This window comes from Periophthalmus magnuspinnatus, unplaced genomic scaffold (genome assembly GCF_009829125.3).
Source record: "Periophthalmus magnuspinnatus isolate fPerMag1 unplaced genomic scaffold, fPerMag1.2.pri scaffold_147_arrow_ctg1, whole genome shotgun sequence".
NCBI lineage: Eukaryota > Metazoa > Chordata > Actinopteri > Gobiiformes > Gobiidae > Periophthalmus > Periophthalmus magnuspinnatus.
The window spans coordinates 341-22,265 of NW_022986710.1; the positions used below are offsets into that span (position 1 = coordinate 341).

The 21,925-nt window shown below is 40.9% G+C and overlaps 1 protein-coding gene across 1 annotated transcript in view; it reads right to left on the reverse strand.

Annotated features, from left to right (window-relative positions):
• Positions 1 to 744: 744 nt before the first annotated feature.
• The window catches only part of LOC117393471 (interleukin-17 receptor D-like), a gene marked incomplete at its 3' end in the record, with an annotated part of 28,674 nt that continues 7,493 nt past the window's right edge, over positions 745 to 21,925 (reverse strand). Inside the window, exons 2-9 of the mRNA XM_055232465.1 lie at positions 17,389 to 17,443; positions 11,222 to 11,344; positions 9,453 to 9,571; positions 8,240 to 8,360; positions 7,786 to 7,830; positions 7,113 to 7,264; positions 1,197 to 1,262; positions 745 to 799 (exon numbers count right to left, since the gene is read on the reverse strand). Of these exons, the coding sequence (XP_055088440.1) occupies positions 745 to 799; positions 1,197 to 1,262; positions 7,113 to 7,264; positions 7,786 to 7,830; positions 8,240 to 8,360; positions 9,453 to 9,571; positions 11,222 to 11,344; positions 17,389 to 17,443 (736 nt within the window). The remainder of the gene's footprint in view (positions 800 to 1,196; positions 1,263 to 7,112; positions 7,265 to 7,785; positions 7,831 to 8,239; positions 8,361 to 9,452; positions 9,572 to 11,221; positions 11,345 to 17,388; positions 17,444 to 21,925) is intronic.

Genomic DNA, 21,925 nt, shown 5'->3' on the forward strand with positions numbered 1-21,925 from the left:
ATAATAATTAATTATTATCTTATTTTATATATATATATATATATATATATATATATATATATATATATATATATATATATATATATATATATATATATATATATATATATATATATATATAAAAATATATATCATTAACTATATATCATTAACTACTAGAACAGAAGTTTATAATGGTAGTAGAGTCATAAATAGCATTGAGCTGGAATGTGACCTGCTTTCAGGTAATATTATTGATGATTGTATGTTGGAGAGGGGGCAGATGGTGACCATCAGAGAACCAAAGGAAGGATGCAAATCAATTATTATTTTCTTAAAATTTTTTTCTATTGTTAGTTTTATTTTATTTTCTTATTTATTTATTTATTCTATCCTTTTTTGCATACTCGGTGTGTTTTGTTTTCTGGTCAACTTTTATGCCCGTAATATTGATTTTCATTAGTAGCATCACTTATTATGGTTACCATACTTGGTACTTATATATATATATATATACACACACACACACCACACATGCATAAACATATACATTGAGATGTATGTGCATCTGCTCCTGTGTTTACCCTGTAACCAGGGAGGAGGGGTGGGAGGGCTAAATAAAATGTTAAAATGCAATAAAAATTATGAATAAAAAAAAAGAGGAAAATACAGTGTGAAATGTCCAGGCTTTGGGTGTTTTACAAAGATAGAGGAGATTTAATGTTTCAGTTGGTCTCATCTCTGAAGTACCATATTTTTAATTACCTTGACTGACATGGAATTGTGTCTGTCTCCTTGTCACATTGCTGTCGTCTCTGAGCTGAAAAACAAAACCAGGAACATGAATTAAAGCAAATAAAAATAACAGAATATTATTTTAAACCCAGTTCACTCTGTAGAGGTTAGAATGAGACAAATAATCATACATCAATACATTTTATGTTGTGATAATCGGCCACAAAGATAACTGGCACAATAAACCAGATTGATGTTACCTTTAGATTGTTATAAGTCAAAACAACAACAAGCACAATTCTTTACTAATAGTTTTAACTATAATGAACAGATAATAATTAATATCCATAACACTTTAAACTGTGAGAAATTTTAATCAATTCAATAGATAAATATTGTGATATTGTCATTAATTACAATTATTTTGCCCATGATAATCGTGGCACAAAATTTTCTGGTAGAGTTGCCTGGGAGAATTGTACCTCGATGCTGTAGGTTCCAGGAGTGACGTCATAGAGGATACAGGTGGTTCTGGGCTGGTTCAGATCCTGACAACAAAAATGTTTTCAAAAATTATATACAAGAGTCAGTGAGATTTATGACTTAAAAAGTGCACTGCGTAACTTTTCTGGTAAAGGTTCTGCAACCTGCTTATCTCGAGAGAAATGTTATTGCTTTACCTGGAATATTCCACAAAATGACTTTAAACTTATCTATTTCCATAGGGACAAGCAGGTGAAGCCAAGTTCCATTCTCAGTGGAGTGCAACTTTAAGTCACACAACTCACTCAATGCCAAATTACATTCTCACAGCGAGAATTCATATTGTAGCAATAAAAGCATCTGTATGTCGTAACGGTGGGTGTAGCGTACCAAAGATGTGCAGGACTCGGGACAGGTTTACAGTGTTTTATTTACAGTTAGTGAAAGGTTCAGTCTTAATAGTTCATGTAACACACACAAGGAGCGGGGAGCGGGAGGCGAACCAGACGGGAGTGGTGCCGAGCAGGGACGTGAAACCAGGACCGAGACGAGGACAGGTTCAGGGTGATACCAGAGCCACGCCAGGCAGAGATGTCCAGAGCGGGCACGAAGACAGCCAGGGCCGGAGCACGACGGGACCAGGAGCAGGCCAGGGAAGATCCAGCAGGGATAGTCCAGAGAGCGGGAGACAGGGCCGGAGACGGGAAGCAAGCCGGAGACCAAGGCGGGGCAGGAGGAGGCAGTGAGGAGGACTGTAACGGGGCTGGAGCGCGGAGGCAGGAGCAGGGACGAGCGAGAGCAGGAATCTGGAAGGTAGCAGAAATCCGGTAAGTAACGGGCGGAACAGGCAACACCAATACAAAGCTAGACTGAGGCATATACGTTGACACGTAGACGGTCTGGTCACCGAGTGTCTGAAGCTCATCCATCTTAAGCTCCGCAGCAGGTGGAGGTGATTGCGCTGATGTGCTCCAGGTGCGCGCAGGAGGAGCCAGCAACTCCGCTCCGGACTCAGGCAGGTGCGGGAGGGGGAGAACACACAGGGAGACACAAGAGAGGCAGATAATACGTGCCTCATGACAGTACCCCCTCCCTAAGGGCCACCTCCTGGTGGACCCTCCGGCTTGTCAGGATGGGCGCGGTGCAATTCTCTCACCAAGTCGGGCTTCCAAGATACGTGCCCTTGGCACCCATGAGCGCTCCTCCAGACCGTACCCCTCCCAGTCCACCAGATATTGGAGGCCCCTTCCGCGACGACGGACGTCGATGAGGCGGCGGACGGTGAAGGCTGGGTGACCGTCCATGACCCGGACAGGCGGTGGGGGATCGGCCGGAGGGCACAGGTCACTGGTATGGACGGGCTTGACCTGAGAGACGTGGAAGGTCGGGTGGATACGGAGAGACGGGGGCAGTGACAACTGGACGGGTTGATGACCTTAGTGATCTTGAACGGACCAAGAAAACGGGGGGACAGCTTGCGGGAATCAGTTTTCAGGGGGATGGTCTTGGACAATAGCCACACCATTTGGCCGGGTTGGTATGCGGGTGCTGGGACGCGGCGCTGATCCGCTGCCGCCTTGATGCGTCTGCCCGCCTGAAGGAGAGTGGCCCTCGTCTTCGTCCACACCCTGCGGCAGCGCTGAAGGTGGTGCTGGACAGAGGGAACCTCCAGATCCTTCTCCTCCGACAGAAATAGTGGAGGCTGGTACCCGAGGGAGGCCTGGAATGGGGAGACATCAGTGAACGAACTCACCAATGAGTTATGGGCGTACTCGTCCCAGGGGAGGAAGGAGGTCCAGGTCATAGGGTTGGTAGACACTACGCACCGGAGGGCTGACTCAAGGTCTTGGTTCGCCCTTCAGTTTGCCCATTAGATTGGGGTTGGAACCCAGAGGTGAGGCTTACCGTGGCCCCCAGACCCTCACAAAAAGCCCGCCACACCTGTGAGGTGAACTGGGTCCCCCGGTCCGAGACGATGTCCGTTGGGATCCCATGAAGGCGAAAGACGTGGGCGGTGAGCTGGTCCGCGGTCTCCTTAGCAGTGGGGAGCTTGGGTAGGGCAATGAAGTGGGCGGCCTTCGAGAAGCGGTCCAGTACCGTGAGGATTACTGAGTTGCCCTGGGACGCGGGAAGGCCGGTGACGAAGTCTACTGCCATGTGGGACCAAGGCCGCTTAGGAACTGGAAGGGGAAGCAGAAGTACCGAAGGAGGTGAGTGGGATGCTTTCGCCCGAGCACATACCTGGCATGTGGCCGTATAGTCTCGGGTGTCTCGGTCCATGGTGGGCCACCAGAAATGCTGCTTAAGTAGGGAGAGAGTCCGACAGCAGTGGGCCCACTCGAGAACCTGGGGACGGACAGGGTTAGATACGAATAATTTGCCAGGTGGGCCATTACCTGGGTCGGGGTCATTGGCTTGGGCCGCCTGGACCACGTCCTCGACCTCCAATGAACCGCCGCCACGACACAGGCGGATGGAAGGATGGATTCGGAGGCGGCGGACTTCTCTTCTTGGGAAAACTGCCGAGAGAGAGCATCGGGCTTAACGTTCCGGGACCCGGGGCAATAAGTGAGGGTGAAATTGAATCGGCTAAAGAAGAGAGACCAACGGGCCTGGCGGGAGTTTAAACGTTTAGTGGATTGGATGTAGGCGAGGTTCTGTCCAGACTAAAAATGGAAGCTCCGCCCCTTCGAGCCAGTGACGCCACTCCTCCAGTGCCAGCTTCACCGCGAGGAGCTCCCGATCACCTACATCATAATTGGCCTCCACTGGGGTCAAGCGATGTGAAAAAAAGGCGCAGGGAAAGAGACGGTTGTGGGGGTCAAACCTTTGAGACAGTACGGCCCCCACCCCAGTGTCCGACGCATCTACCTTGACAATAAATTGACGCAACGGGTCAGGCTAGTGAAGGATGGGAGCGGAGGTAAACAGGTGCTTGAGCTTATCAAAGGCGGATTGGGCTTCAGGGGACCAGGTGAATGGTAATGCGGGTGAGGTCAATTTAGTTAGGGGGGAGACGACTCGGCTGAAGTCGCGGATGAACCGTCTATAGAAATTGGCAAAGCCGATGAACCATTGTAGTTGCTTGCGGTTGGCGGGAATAGGCCAATTAGCGACAGCCTGGATCTTCTCAGGGTCCACTTTCACCTGGCCTCGCCCCACGATGAACCCCAAAAAACTAACCTCCTCAGAATGGAATTCGCATTTCTCAGCCTTAATGTACAGTTTATTTTCCAGTAGGCGTTGGAGGACCTGGCGGACATGATGCTGGTGTTCCTGCGGAGATTTAAAAAAGATTTAAATATCATCAAGGTATACAAAAACAAACCGGTTAAAAAAGTCCCGGAGCACGTCATTAATGAAGGCCTGGAATAAAGCAGGGGCGTTAGTTAGGCCGAAGGGCATGACTAGATATTCGAAGTGGCCGAGAGGGGTCTTAAAAGCAGTCTTCCACTCATCCCCCTCTCTTATGCGCACCAGGTGAATCGCATTCCATAGGTCGAGCTTGGAAAAGATGGTTGCTCCGTGGAGGGGTGTGAATGCGGAGTCCAAGAGAGGAAGTGGGTATTTGTTTTTTACTGATGTTCTTAAGCCCCCTATAGTCTATGCAAGGACGTAGTGTCTTGTCCTTTTTAGTTACAAAAAAGAATCCTGCACCAACTGGGGAGGAGGATGGGCGGATGATACCAGCGGCCAGTGAATTCCGGATATATTCTTCCATAGTTTTGCGTTCAGGTTTGGACAAATTATATAGGTGACTAGACGGTAAGGGGGCACCTGGCAGGAGATCAATAGAACAGTCATAAGGCCGGTGTGGGGGCAACGAGAGTGCCCTACTTTTACTAAACACCTCCTGGAGGTCATGGTACTCCACCGGAACAGCTGAGAGATTTGGGACGTCCGAGGCGGGACTGGAAGTAGAGTTGGCCCTCCCTCCAGGTGACAGGGCTGACTGCAGACACTGGGCGTGGCAAGTGGGGCTCCAGCCTGATACTTTTCTCCGGACCCAGTCAAAAACAGGATTGTGCATCTGCAACCAAGGGTAACCCAGGACCAACGGCGATGAGGGAGTGGACAGGACGTGGAAGCGAGGAACCTCGCGGTGATTCCCAGATAAGACGAGTGTTATAGGCTCGGTGACCTGAGTCACGCGGGCGAGGAAGCATCCATCTAGTGCCCGAGCATCGAGGGGATGTTCGAGGACCTCCAGTTTAATTCCACACTGCTCCGCAAGCTGTTTGTCAATAAAATTCTCCTCGGACCCAGAATCGACGAGGGCTACAACAGGTAAAGTATCCGCGTGAAGACACAGGGTAGCGTTCAACAAAAGTCTATTGTTCCTTTCTGGGATGTGAGACTGACCCACCAGTACTCCCAGTGCTACTGGCGGGCTCCCCCTTTTGGCCGAACCGGGCAACCAGCAATGAAATGTCCCCGCTCACCACAGTAGAGACACTCCCCTGCCAGGCGGCGACGTTGGCTACGTTCCTCAGCGGCCACGCTGGTCCGGCCTAGCTGCATCGGCTCCTCCGGAGGCAGTGGGGAAACACGTGTCTCTCGCGGGGCCGGCGACCGGCGTCTCTCCCTCCGTCGCATCTGCAGCCGGTTATCAATCTGGTGGGCCAACGAAATGAGAGACTGTAAATCCGGGGGCTCATCTCGGGAAACCAACTCATCCTTTAAATGTTCGTTAAGTCCCTTTAAAAAAGCAGCCCGCAGCGCACTGTCCGTCCAGTCAACCTCTACTGCTAGCGTCCAAAACTCTATGGAGTAATCCGCTACGGACCGGCGCCCCTGGGCGAGACTTAACAGGGGGGCAGCCGCATCCGCTTGGTAGCAGCGGGAGGCGGGGTCGGAGGCGAGGCGGCGAGCAGAGCCGCGACTTGACCGGTCAGCTGGGACACTTGTTGAGTGAGGGTCTGGTTATAGTCCAAAAGATTCCGGAGGGACTGGTCGTGCTGCCCAATAATCATTTCGTGGGCCTTTTCGTGGGAAAAGGCGTGGCGCAGCGCCGGATCCGGTCCCGAGTCTGCTTGGTCCATGTTTGGCCAGACCGTTCTGTTGTAACTGTGGGTGTAGCGGACCAAAGACGTGCAGGACTCGGGACAGGTTTACAGTGTTTTATTTACAGTTAGTGAAAGGTTCAGTCTTAATAGTTCATGTAACACACGCACAGGGAGCGGGGAGCGGGAGGCGAACCAGACGGGAGTGGTGTCGAGCAGGGATGGGAAACCAGGACCGAGACGAGGACAGGTTCAGGGTGAGACCAGAGCACGCCAGGCAGAGATGTCCAGAGCGGGCACGAAGACAGCCAGGGCCGGAGCACGACGGGACCAGGAGCAGGGCCAGGGAAGATCCAGCAGGGATAGTCCAGAGAGCGGGAGACAGGGCCGGAGACGGGAAGCAAGCCGGAGACCAAGGCGGGGCAGGAGGAAGGCAGTGAGGAGGACTGTACCGGGGCTGGAGCGCGGAGGCAGGAGCAGGGACGAGCGAGAGCATGAATCTGGAAGGTAGCAGAAATCCGGCAAGTAACGGGCAGACAGGCAACACCAATACAAAGCTAGACTGAGGCATATACGTTGACACGCAGACGGTCTGGCACCGAGTGTCTGAAGCTCGTCCATCTTAAGCTCCGCAGCAGGTGGAGGTGATTGCGCTGATGCGCTCCAGGTGCGCGCGGGAGGAGCCAGCAACTCCGCCCCGCTCCGGACTCAGGCAGGTGCGGGAGGGGGAGAACACACAGGGAGACACAAGAGAGGCAGATAATACGTGCCTCATGACACTGTCATTAAATTAATGGAAGAAAAATACTCCCATAGAACCTTACAAGCAAAACACATCTCCATGGAGACAAGCAGAAAAGTTACATAGTGCACTTAAAAAATAAACTGATGAAACAGCCATAATGCTCTTACTGGTTTGCAGCGCTGCATCTTGAAGGGTCCGTCCTGTCTCAGTTTATAGTAAAAGTAGTACACACTGAGATGAAAGGTCGAGGGGGCGGGATCAAAGGTCACATGGAGGTTAGAGCCAAACTGAGACACATTCAAGGACTTGGGCTTCCAGACTAAGAAAGTGAGGAGGGAAAATACAAGAGAAGGGGGTAAAGTTGTTGTACATTTCAGAAAATAACTTTTAAACATTGGTGGAAAGATTACTGAAAATTTGTACTCAAGTAAATGTACAGTTACTTGGCTAATAATGTACTCAATTACAAGTGCGAGTACTGCTGTCAAAATTGTATAAAAAGTACACAAGAAAAATACTACTCAGAGTACTAGTTACTTTTCCTTTTTTTTTCTTTTTTAAAAACAATTTTAGAAGCATTTTAGATCACACTTTTATGCAAAACTTGAAAGTGGAATTCAGTTTTTTTTTTTACTGTAATCTGCATATTTTCTGAGTTCTGGCCAATCAGAGAAGGTGATGCAGTGCTGTTATAATTATGTAAATCTAGTAAGTAATTATAAAGTACAAGTTTAAAAATCAGTTAAAGAAATATGAGTATTAGTGATACTTTCCACCCCTACATTTAAATTTAGCAAAAATAGTGGGGAACAGGTTGAAAAAAATTTGACTCAAACTCACAGGGTTTACACACGAGGCTCTCAGCTCCCAACAGCACCTCACAGGCTGAAAATACAAGACAATACTGCATTCATATCAAGTAATACAATGGATAATACAGTTTTATATATGCTTGATTTCCAAAGGTCACGAGATTCACTGCATGGCAGAACGATTTATGAAAAATATTGAATTGCGATTTTTCTGATGAGCATTGTGATGTATTTAACCATAAATTCCAATTCTAAACAGGTCAAGACAGAAATATGAATTGACAAACTAACACAAGAATCACATTTCGAAACATGTTTGTACAGATCTAAACTACACGGTAAGCACTTTTTGAGCAGAATAAGACAGGGCTTTTTGTTGTTTGTGGAGAAAATTATGGTTCTTCAAATGTTGCTGTGATTATGATTAATCTGGCAGCCCCAATTCATTGTTTAATATTTGCATATTTCTGGCTGAAACTCACAGTTGGTTCGAAGGAAAGATGGAGGAAAGAAGCTCTCGTTCATCAGAGAGGGAAAAGGCACAACTCGGATCATGTAATCTGTGTCAAAGGAGAGACTGGTGAACGGCTGACTGCTCAACCTCTGAAAAACAGACATAAACAGAAAAACAATGAGATTAGACTTTGAATGCTCTTTCGATGAAGGTGAAGTACCCTCTACTAGAAAAGTTACACAGTGCACCTTCAAAATTAAGAGAAGGAAAGCCACCTAAACACAAGTAGAAACATGCATACTTTGCACAGAAATAACTGGGCGGCTTGGGAATCGAACCTGAAACCTGCTTGTGAGATGAGTGTACTAGCTGATCACCCATGGTGCCACCTCTATATAGCAAATGGTCACATTTTTATATAGTGCTTTTCCACCTTTAAGACACTTCAGGAACCACTCATCCATTCACAGACACACTCATAAACCAGTGTACGCAGACACTGAGGATAAGATGAGTTAAGTGTCTTGCTCAAGGACAAAATGGCTGGATTCAACTGTGGGAGCTGGAATTGCACTGCCTGCAGGGTTTGGACTTTGGAGGAATAGATTTGACTCTTTTTTTTGTTAAATAACAATGATTAAAAGCCTGTATAGTTTATGTTTTTTCCCTCTGAAGTAAAGTCATTTGGGTGCTTTAAAAGACAAGAACATGTTATGCAGGCAAGTTGGAATAAATTGATATCAAACATTACACTACCGAGACCAAAATCAGCTAAATGTTTAATTACAAATACTTCAAACTTAAAAACAATATTGAAAAGTTTTTAATGTTTTTAAAAAGACAAAATTAAATTAAAGAAATTAAAAGAAAAAAATCTGTTTTGTCACATCGTGTGGCCCTGGCCCTCTGACCATTTTTTCTTGGCCCTCAGGCTACACACTGAATTGGCCCAAATGACCAAAAGCACTACTTTTTCACAGCTTCACTGTTTTAATAATCTATCTTTATAAACCCATTATCAAACAGCATGTCTCATTTAGGTTCTCAGTCTTAATGTCTAAGTCTAATGTCTCTTTTCATGCGCCCATTTAAATTATTCTCTGTATTGACTGCCAGTCTGTGGCCCTTGATCAGCCCTCTGCTATGTCTGTGTTTTAATATGTGGCCCTTGATGACAAATGTTTGGACAGCCCAGGTCTAGCCTCATTTTCAAGGTATATTTTTAAGCAATAAAAAAGTACCATGCTCTTGTAGGTGTAGTTGAGTTGCCGCGGCTCTTTGAGGATCAGGTGTTGACACTGTTTTCTTTCTGGATTCTTGTCTTCCAGATAAACCCTGAACCCTTTAATATGTTCAATTCCTGAAAAATACAGAATATAAATGCAATATATTTTTTATTAGTTTTATTTGCACTAAAACATCTCTAATAGTAGATAGGTTGCACACTGTGGAACATTTCAAGCAAAACAAAAAGAAAAGAGAAAAGCAGGTGGTGGATCAGAAAAGTTACATAGTGCACCTTAAAGTACTTAAAATTGCTAAACCTGGATTTGGAACTCAGCCAGGATCCAGCCAGGATCCAGCTAGGACCCAGCCTGGTCTAAACCAGGTCTAAACCAGGTCTAAACCAGGTCTAAACGAAATCTAAACCAAGTCCACAGTCTAGCTCTAGACCTGCATAGTCTCTGCTTGGGCTCATCTTGCAGTGATTATACACTAAAGCGGTGGAGCAGGTTTTGGGCCCTGGGGCAGATTCCTCTGTGTGTTTTTCATGTTTACGACTCAAACAGGTTCAGTCTGGATCTAGGTCCAGGATCTAGTCCAGGATCGGGTCCAGAACTTTATGTGATAGTCTCTAAATGTCTGGTGTTATGCCAGTTTAAGTACTTGGGTGTATATCATTGCAGGGTTCCCATTTTGATTTGGTTAATTCACATCACATAGGCCTTTACACACAAACACACACACACACAGAATTATTTTTGGTCATAAAGCCTTTCTTTCTTGTATGTATTAGTTAAAAGATTCTCATACATATACCTTTCAAAAACAGGAAGTTATTGGACTTTCCTTTATATTATTATGTTGTTTTACATCAATAATGCAATTTATTGTGAACAAATAAAATCAGCGTGTATGTATTTAAAGACCACCACAGAACGTTTTTGACAAAAAGGCCCAAAATAGACTAAAATAAAAGCATTTTCATTGTGTATAAGTCTGTTAGTGGGCTTGCATCTCCACAAACCTGACTCTTATTTGGCCTGGAGGAGGGTCTCCTCGTTTCCATGGAAATGTTGTTCTTGTAGCTATTATATTACCCAGTGTGGCATAAAACATCTTTCCATGGAGAATGAACATGGTTTTAAAATTCGGCTCAAGTCCTAAAACCAGGACAGGGTCCGATCTCATCACAAACAGCTAAAGTTACATTGAACGGGGACCGGGAAATCAAATACCACTCCTGCTTTTGAAACAGGACACTTGATATGTTTGCGCTCAGATGAGGCTGAAAACAGAACTAAACCAGGACTAAATCTGGTCTAACTGTGGTTTGTCCCCATGATGAAGGCCAGTAGGCTGAAACGCGTTGGGGCTCAGGTCTACTGAGACATACCATAAGTGTAAAAGGCATTTTAAAGTTGAGTTGTTTTTTTGTATTTGTGTACATTGACAATCCATTTACCAAAGAACACCTCTTTCATTACTACTTTTACTACTTTTCATTACTGCCCAGAGGTCCATGAAGCACTCCTTCTTATCCTTTGTTCACAACAAATGTAGTCTAAATTTTATTTAGCATAAAAATGTATTCTGCATAAAACTGCTAACTCCGGAGTTTAGATCTGTAAAAAGATGTTCTGAAACACATTTTATTCGTGTATTAGTTTGTTCATAGGCATATTTCAGTCTATTTATCAGTTATTCTGGATGAGTTTAAAATGTGAACTTTGTTTGAACAGAATCCTTTTATTAAAAACATAAAATCCCAACTCCACTCTCCACTCACCGAGAGGACTTGCGTTCCAGTGCACGACCACCGCGGCCTGGTCTTCACAGGAGAGATGGGAGAAGGAGACATCCATCACCTCGTGGATCACATATTTACCCACCGGATACGACAATGAACAGTCTACAAGAGAATACACCATCAATGACAAATACAGTCAAATACAAATACAGTGGTAAATCATTTAAGAAGCAATTAAATACATGTAATGAAAATACTAGGGATGGGAAAAGATCTTGTGCCACAAGATTCCATGAGACAAAACTGTTACAAGTTTATGCAGACATAAGAAAAACATTTTGTGAGTTTAAATTTTGATTGGACAAGAAAGGGTTACATGTTGGCGAGTTACATCTCTTATAGTTCCAAAAAGCAGTACAAAAACGGCAACAAAAATATTCAATTAAATAAGTCAAATGTGAGACAAACATTTGAAAGTGAATTATGAATTCACATAATTAGGAATTATGTTAAAATCTCATTCTCATGGACCCAATCTCATGTCTCATCTCATCAAAATGTGTCTCTTCCTACCCCTATAAAACATTCCTGTACAGTCACTGTTTCATTTGGTGGAATTCAGAATATTTTACATTCCTAAAATCAAAAGGAGTACATGGTGATATTTGATCATGCAAATTAGGCTTCAAACTGAATGATGAAAAAAAAAATAAAAACATGCTGAGCACATGTGTGATTTTTCTTTTCTAATCAGTGATAAATAAATTCATAACAAAAGTAATTTATTTCCTCTACTAAGTTTCCCCACTATGATATAATGAAACTCAATGTGAAAGTATTCAGAGTATTCAGAATACAGTACTATGATTGAACCATGTATCAGAAGAGATTACAAAATACATTATTAATTGAGGTATTCTGTAATTAAAGAAATGTTCAAAGAATTCTTCCATCACTGGTGGTAAATTAAAGGATGGTGGGTTCTACATGTATGTTTGTCAGTTACCATGGTGACCAAAGGCACATATTAACAAGCACAGCCAAAAATAGTCTAAAAACTCAAAAAAAAAACAAAAACACAATGGATTTAAACAACACTTGTTCAGGACCTTGTGATCAATACAAACGTTCATGGTCATATTGTGTTAAAACAAACCTCAGATTTAAGTCTAAATTGAGAAACAGAGCTTCAAGACAGAGCACAGCCTTAGTTAGCTTCACGCCCCCAGAGATCAGCGACATCAGCTGCAAAGTGTCAATTCATGGGTTTCAATATGGCAACTGCCCTCTGTGGTCATAGCAATCAAACAATTCAAATAAAAATATTATATTTTTTGAATGGGGAAAGCTCCTCACTGGGTCCTCACAAAGTCCATCTAATTAGGAAGGAATTGTTTGTCTGAAACCCATGAATATGTCTATAGGTTGCAGAAGAATTTTAATTGAAAAAATACTCAAAATATTGAATCAGCTGAAACTACAATATCCATTTCTGAAAAAGTAATTTTCATTGCCTGTTTTTGAAATTTAAAATGATTTATTTTAGAATATATATATATATATATATATATATATATATATATATATATATATATATATATATATATATATATATATATAATTTAGTTATTTTTTTAATCTGTGTAAGATTTTTATCTTAGATTTGGTTGACAGATTCACTTTCAGTTTTTCTGCACGGCTCACTGGTGCATGACATCCTTACTATTTCTGCTCGTTTGCCTTCGGACAATGCACTTTCCCCTTTGGTGACTTTGCATTATTTAAAATTTCATCTTTAGTTTGAGCTGCTACTAAAATCACCAACAATATGTGAACAATAAGATTTAACTTTCAGAAAAAAATAAAGGAATTTTGTGACTTTTTAGGGGTGAGAAAAGCCGGTATTGAATGGAAACAATGAGGGATCATGGTTGATTGGAGCGGAGGAAAGGGGCGGGGCTAAGACACATGTGAGTGGTTTGGGGGTGTGGCCAGGACACGAGTGAGCGCTTCTGTGCGTTTGTAAAGACGGGTCATGTTCATGTTAAACAGAAGGTCAAGAGTCGACAAAGAGCAGAGGGTGAAAGGGAAGTCCACTGTCTGGTCTGGGTTAGAGAGAGAGGGAAAGAGAGAGAGAGAGGAGAGGGAGAGAGAGGGGGAAGAAGAGAGAGGGAGGGAGGAGGAGAGAGAGAGGAAAGGGAGAGAAAGAGAGAAAGAGAGGAGAGAGAAGCGGAGGGAGAGAAAGAGAAGAGAGGAGTTAGAAGAGGGGGAGGGAAGAGAGAGAGAGTTAGGAGAGCTAAGAAATTAAGTATAATTTCTGTACAGTTAAATTTTAATCAAGATCAACACTTAATGGAGAAGTCTACAGCCAATCCTCTGTAAGTAAAAGCATGTGGTTTGGAGCAGAGTTCAGACTTTGGAGGAAGAAATGTGCCTTTTTTGTTGTAACAGCATTAATTGGTCGTACTACTGAAAGTAATTTTTACTTGTATTGATTGTGATGGATAAATACAAATAATTTAAATTTAACAAAACATTTTTTACAAATAAAACTACTATATTTCATTATAAAAGACTGCAATACTGGCTTTAAAAATAAGATATTTTGTTGTTGTTGTTTTTTTTGTACAAGCAGGCAGATATAATGAAGAATAAAAGGTAAATTATTTTAGCTCAATAATATTTTACTTGCAGAGAGTATTGCTTTAGTCCTGGTTCAGTCCTGGTTCAGTCCTGGTTCAGTCCTGAGTCAGCCTTGGTTTAGCCCTGGTTTAGCCCTGGTTTAGCCCTGGTTATGATTCAGTGTAACTAACCATTGATTGTCATATATTCATATTCAGGTTTAGTTCAGTTTAGTCCCTATTCAGTCCTAGTTTTAAAAAAATGGTGAAAGGTGTGGAGTTTGGGGGAGGATTTCAGATACAACTGACCGCTCCTGTGCCTCTGTAAAGATATAGTTCAGTGCTCAGATTACATAAATGAATACATACAATATATATATATATATATATATATATATATATATATATATATATATATATATATATATATATATATATATATATATATATATATATATATATATATATATATATATATTAGTTTATTTTTATATTTTGTTGATTCATTATTTTGTAAACATTGGGTTTTGAACAATAAAATTTTGGTTGTAACCTAGACTTAACTTTAAACCTAGATTACCACTATTCAAATGGACAATTTGAATGTTGTTGTAAAATATGTAAATCTGAGCACTGAACCATGGCCTATCTTTACAGAGGCACAGGAGCGCTCACTCGTATCAGAAATCCTCCCCCAAAGTCATTGCTTTTTACCAGGACTAAACCAGGACTGAACTAGAATTAAACCAGTAAACCATGACTAAACCATGACTAAACCATGATTAAACCATGGGCTAAACTTTAGCCCATGGTTTAACCCTGGTTTAGCCCTGGTTTAGCCCTGGTTTAGTCCTGGTTTTGTCCTGGTTTAGTCCTGGTTTAGTCCTGGTTTAGTCCTGGTTTAGCCCTGGTTTAGCCCTGGTTTAGCCCTGGTTTAGCCCTGGTTATGGTTTAGTGAAACTAACCATTGATTGTCATATATTCATATCCACCTTTAGTTCAGGTTTAGTTCAGGTTTAGTTCAGGTTAGTCCCTGTTCAGTCCTGGTTTAAAAAAATGGTGAAAAGTGTGGAGTTTGGTGGAGGATTTCAGATACGATTGACCGCTCCTGTGCCTCTGTAAAGATATGGTTCAGTGCTCAGATTACATAAATTAATACAATTATATATTAGTTTATTCTTATATTTTGTTGATTCATTATTTTGTAAACATTGAGTTTTGAACAATAAAATTTTGGTCATAATCTAGACTTAAATTTAAACCTAGATTACCACTATTCAAATGGACAATAATCAAATCTGGGTTATTTTTACAATTTGAATGTTGTTGTAAAATATGTAAATCTGAGCACTGAACCATGGCCTATCTTTACAGAGGCACAGGAGCGCTCACTCGTATCGGAAATCCTCCCCCAAACTCATTACTTTTTACCAGGACTAAACCAGGACTGAACAAGAACTAAACCAGTAAACCATGACTAAACCATGACTAAACCATGACTAAGCCCATGGTTTAGCTCATGGGCTAAACCATGGGCTAAACCATGGGCTAAACCATGGGCTAAACCATGGGCTAAACCATGGGCTAAACCATGGGCTAAACCATGGGCTAAACCATGGGCTAAACCATGGGCTAAACCATGGGCTAAACCATGGACATGCAAACTTTTTGACATGGGTTCTAAAATTTGACAGAGGGGCCAGGTCAGGATATATATATGTATATATTACATTAGAGATTGGTCTTGTAACATGTCGCAAAGCATGAATATGCAAAGCTCATTGTACAAATAGTTTTCCAAACGCATTAATTAAATTAATAATTAATGTATTAAATTTCAGTTAAATATAACTTGGCACGTTTGGTGGGCCGAATTAATAAACCCAAAGGGTCGTGTGTGGCCCCCGGGCTGTAGTTTGCCCATGTCTGAGCTAAATCATGGGCTAACCCATGGGCTAAACCAGGGACTGAACCAGAACTAAACCACTAGCTCTGGACTAAACCAAAGCGAAACCAGGGCTAAACCAGGGACTGAACCAGGGACTGAACCAGGGACTGAACCAGGGACTGAACCAGGGACTGAACCAGGGACTGAACCAGGACTTTATCTTAATCTGAATATATAACAATGGTTAGTTAGTTTCATTGAATCATCATCAACACATCTTTGCAGGAGCACTCACTCATGTCCATATAACTCCCTCTTACTGCCGTAACTAAACCAGGACTGAATCGGGATTAAACTAAAACTAAACCAGGACTAAAATGGGATAAAACTGGGACTAAATCAGGATTAAACCAGTGCTGAACCTGGACTAGGCCTGGACTGAGCCCGGACTGAGCCTGAACTGAGCCCGGACTGAGCCCGGATTATGCCTGGGCAAAACCAGGACAAAACCAGGACAAAACCAGGGCAAACCTAAAGCTCATTTGACTTGACCTAATAATGTAGCATGGGATTGGTAGGGTTATTTATTTATTTAGTTTTTATTTATTTGTAAAGGGACAGCACATATTAAAAGAACATTTAAAATATTATATGTAAAAAAATTCTATAGCCAAGGTGGCTAATTTCCATTTCAGCCTCCTGTTAGGGTCAGAGTTGTGTCATCACCCAGAAGTGCTCCTCTGTGTTTTTAAGGTCCTTGGTCAGTCCTAGCTCAGGTTCATGTTAGTCTAAGGTCTTGGTTCACGGCACAAATCCAAAACTTGTTTCCTTCCTCCTTCTTTCTCTCCTTGTTTTCTTCCCTAGATCCTTGTCTTTGTGTCCTTTTTTCCTTTTGTCTGGGGCTAGTCTCAGATGACCTTTAACACTCTGAACTCTTTGTACTTTAATTTAGCATATTTAAACAACTTGGTTTAATTTCATATCATATATGATTCACAAACTGTATGTAAGTAGGAGTTTGTAAGTGCATTGTGATTTTGATAAACAGATCATATAAATAAGCACAGTACATTTTAAAAATATATTCCTGTGTGTGTCAGTGACTGGATAGAAAGCTTTTGGGCACAATAAATTGTCATGTCTCCAATATGCCCATCATAAAAATGACCCAGGACAAAGTTAAAGGCCTTATTGCCCCAGTATAGATATATTATATAAGCAGCTCTTAAAGTCAAAACAAGTCCACTGTGTACTGCATGTAATTATAACACATTAGCATGCTACTTGTTACCTTTACCATGATGGCAAAACTCAGCTCTGGTTTTTGAGAGTTGAGAAAAAGCATTTATAAACCCATTGAGACCACAGCAAACCCTTTAAAAAGTTGTGTTTGTCACATATTTAAGACAGTAAAAATCGTGTACAGTATTATCTTGCTTTTCTAGAAAAAAAAATCTATCATTCCTTAGTGGCTCTATTAAAAAAAAAAAAAGAAAACATTTGAATGGGCAGCAGAGGGCAGAAATTCTGATGTAAAATTTCAGTCACAATCAGTGAACAAAATTCACAAACTGGAACTTTCTTCGGCAATAAACAAAGAATAATAACATAAACTACGATAAAAAAATAAGGGTATGTATTACAATAAAAATGAAAACACTAAAATTATGACTTAACAACAGTAAAGTTGTACTCACTGTCAGTTTTGAAGGTAACAGGAAGTTTTCGCGAGCTATCCAAGCCTGCCGCCACCTGTAATACAAATATAACATAATTAAATAAACATTTCAGAATAAATTTAATAAAAGGTTAAGAAAATTTTAAAACATATTAAAACATTTTAAAACATATTACATACACTTTTTACACCAAACTCTGCCACTCTCAAATTAGGGCAGGACAGACTGAATACTCTTCTTTTAATGGAGAGGTCTACAGTCAACCTTTTTGGTTGGCAATTTCACCCATTATTACCAGACTAATTGTACTTCTGAAACTGATCGTGGATACAAGAAGCATAACCCACTGCGTATTTTTCATAAAGTATATTGAATAATCTGAAAACACAACTGTTGTATTAGTTTTTCATTGGGTTGCATGATTAATCACAATTGAACTGAAATTACTGTTGAATGGACACAATTGACAAATCACAAAAGTACCATAATTTCCTCCACCATCAACTAAATATCTTATTCTTAAGTGGCTTATTCTGCATGAAAACTTCCGAACCCTGTAGATCTGTACAAACATGTTCTGAAATACATGTGATCCTTGTAACCTAATGGCGTTGTATAATTAAAATATAAATCTCAAATAATCACAAATGTAATTAGCTATTTGTTATTTTTAAAACATAAATTGTAAAACCAAAGTTCCAAAAGCTTACACAACAGACATACTTGACTTTTGCAGTTCCTATGTGATGCCCTATTATTGTTGTATTATTGTATGGTTTTTATCTTCTTACATTATAATCATTACTGTCAGCAGCTTTGGCTTTCAAACTGAGCATTTTCTCTGGCCCCTGCCCTCTGCACATAAACCCCGCCCCCTCACCACAGGCGCCACCTACCAGCTCAAGCCCATAATAATAATGGCGGCACCGCTTCCTGTCTCCAGGTGTTTTCAGATAATAACCGTCATTTATCACTAAGGCAGGTCAGAGCCTCGGACTGAAGAGTGCTATGAAGTGTCATGATGGTACTAAAATTTGATACTGAGGGATTGACTCAATACTGATACAATAGCAAAATGAAGATGAAAAATGCTCTTTTTCTAGTACTAGAATGCAACTTTCAACACAATATAATACTACTCTCTATGTTACCATGAGGTCTTATATCCATTCTGATAAAGCTCAAAAATCATACTAAAACTGTTCAGGAAAGCTCAAATTTTGTCCTGTTAATGCGATTTTTTGCAGTATAGATTCTTGCTGAAATTAGTATCTAGTTTCTAGTTTTAGCATCAATTAGAATCTTATTCTCGATTCTTTTAACCCTAAAATGACGTAGAACAGATTTCAACTGTTTAGTGATTTTATACCAAATAAATCCATTATAAATAGATTGGTAAATGAATAAAAAACAATCCAACCACAATTCAGTGAGTGGAGTTGGCACACTGCATTAAATTTGCTAATATCTGAGTAAACATACATAAACAAGGGATCACATGTTGAATCTTCATTTTGACATTTTTTTCTCACAAATTAATAGCATCTTTTATCAGACAAGTTCTGCTGTCAAATGAAGGTGGCCTATGAATACCCTACATTCAGCAAGATAGTCTAGGCCTATGGGTGTGTTCACAGTTTTGTTATGATCCTGTTCTAGTTCAGGTTCAGTTTAGTCCCAGTTTAATGCCAATAATTTTTTTTTTCCAACTTTCGGAGACACAATAACCTGTGAGTGGATCTGACTGCTCTATCAATGATGCTTATGTTGAGAGCAGGATTCGAACCAACAACCTTTGGGTCAGTGGACAAATGATATACCAATTCTACCAACTGAGCTACTGAACTACACAGAAGAGGTTTTATGACCCAGACATAGGAATAATTATCCAAATGCCTCAAGAAATGTGTCAAATTAATGTTTTTGTTATAACCTCAAGCATCATCTTGTTGGCTTCATTTGCATCATATTTAGTAAAAATCTCATATTCACAGACTTTTCACAATCTAAACAACAAATCAATGAACTGAAAAAATAGTAGATTAATCGATAACCAAAATAACTGTTTCAAGGCCTATCAGGTCTATACCAGGACAAATTTAAGGTATCAATAGATCAGAGTGGACTATACTAAAGACGGACTAAACCAATCTGTTTTTGCATGTGCCCTCAAACAAGAGCACATGCGTTGACTAGATCACACAGAAAGATTCTTGTGAACATGAGGTCATCTAGTTTGTATGTCACTGCTTTAGCTCAATTTGACCATAGAGGCATGTAGTTTAGCCTGAGTCCATGTTAAAGCGTCCCAGGTCTGCAGAGGGGGTCTTGTTTGTAAACCTGTGTTTGTCTCACATCTGGGAGTGTTCAGGGGAGCTCTGTAATCAGCACTTCCTCCTCTGCTCCCCTCCTCCAGCCCCTAATCCTGCCCCAAACAAGAGTCTAAACCAGGACTGAACCAGGACAAATCCTGTCCCAAACAAGAGGCTAAACCTGGACTTAACCAGGACTAAACCAGGTCCAAACCAGGTCCAAATAAGGACTAGCCCACGTCTAATCCAAACCAGGTCTAAATTACTAAACCATGACAAAAAAAAAAAAAAAAAAAAAAAAAAAAAATATATATATATATATATATATATATATATATATATATATATATATATATAAGCAGTTTTAGTCAATTAAAGTTGTATTACATGACAACTGTATCAAAATTAGAGATGGACCAATATTTGTTTTGTTTTTTTCATCTATGCAGATGCCGACTGTTCAGAGTTCAGAAAAAACGATGGCTGATATTTTTGGGCCAATATGTGGAACTGATTCAGGTAATTTTCTCCAAAGTACATCATTTGAATTCAATACAAACTCATCCACAACTCTGATTTACTACAAAATGCATGAGAGAGCAGTGCAAGCACATTTTATGCAGGCAGCTGAAATAAAATATTGGCTTGTGCTGAAGATTTAAGGCCAATAGCTGATGCTAAAAAGAGCAAATATCGGCTGAATATATTGGCCCATCTCTAATCAAAATAAATGAAAATATATGTACCACTTGACCCCAAGAGTCCTAATTAATTATAAGTGCATTTTCAATAAATAGCAGCATGAATGTGTAAACTTTCTCTTCTACAATCTGAAGTATAAAATGGTTGAAATAGTAGCAGACTGAGTCCTGTAACTGGAGCTGCAGTAATTAGCGCTGATTAAAACAGGAAGTGATTCTGGGAGATCCCCTGAGGTTTGACCCACCTCACAAAGACAAAACTCCAAGAAAAGAAGATTATTTGGCACAAATAAAATAAATGTAGTACCATAAATGTCAAATCTCTGTGGTACAGAACAAAGGATTTGAAATGCAACAAGAGCTGAACTAGGTTAGAAAAATAACTAGGTCAGAGATGTGAACAGATTAAACCAGGAAAAAACAGGACTAAACCACAACCAAAGGAATGAAATGAACCAGGTTTAAGGTAGGACTAAACTAAGGACTAAGGACTGAAAAACATGTATGTTGGGCTAAACAAGTACCGGTACTTAAATAAAACCTCCAAGTAGTTATGTAGAGTTATAGGGTTAGCAGGTTTACACATGACAAACCAAGATATTTAGTTAGTTACCCAAGAGTTACCCAAAATTAAATAATTGCAATTTTTTTTATTTGCAACCATTCAAACCATTGCTGCTCTAGTCAACAACTAAAACTAAACCAGGACATATGATATGAAATGAAACTAAAATAAACTCAGAATGCCACTGGAAAAAAAAAAAAACATAGCTCAAAATCAGAGGTGCAACATGCCTTAAATTACCGGTATTCACTCTTCATTCTTTAGGTCCCTGGGCACAGTTGTGATCTGTGGAGCAGGAAGCTGTAACACTGAAACTGTGCTGAATAAAAGTGTGTTTCCTCTCAGCCCCGAGGAGGTAAAGCCAGTGGGCAGTGGACCAGGACTAACCCAGAACTCAACCAGGACTTTCCCAGGAGTCGAGACAAAACTGCTACTGCATCACTGAGCCACTAAGACCCCCAACCGATCTGTTCAGAAAGGGACCAGGAGTTTAAACTCAGTTAAAGAATTTTAAGTTTTTTTTGTTGAGGAGTGGTTTAGATTGAGAGTACCTAAGAGTAGGGCTGCTAAATTAATCACAATCAAATCAAGGTATTGAAGACAATTAGCAAATTGCAAAGGCTGCAGTTTTAGAAGTGATACATTTCCTCCACAATCAACAAATTTCTGGTCTTATTCTACATAAAACGTGTTAACCTGGTAGTTTAGATCTGTAAAAACATGTTCTGAAATTTGATTCTTTTGTTGGTTTGCCAGTTCATCTTTCACTCTTTTTGTCAATTCTTCTGGATGCATTTAAAAGGTGAAGTTTTAAAACAGAATCACATTATTAAAACATTAATCACAAATTGAATCTCAATCTCAAAGCTTGTGATAAAACTTTTTTGAAAATCTTTCAGCCATAATGGAACAGTAAATAGAGGTGCACAGAGTATGCTAAAGGTTAAAAGTTTTACAGTAATATGTAAAAATACATT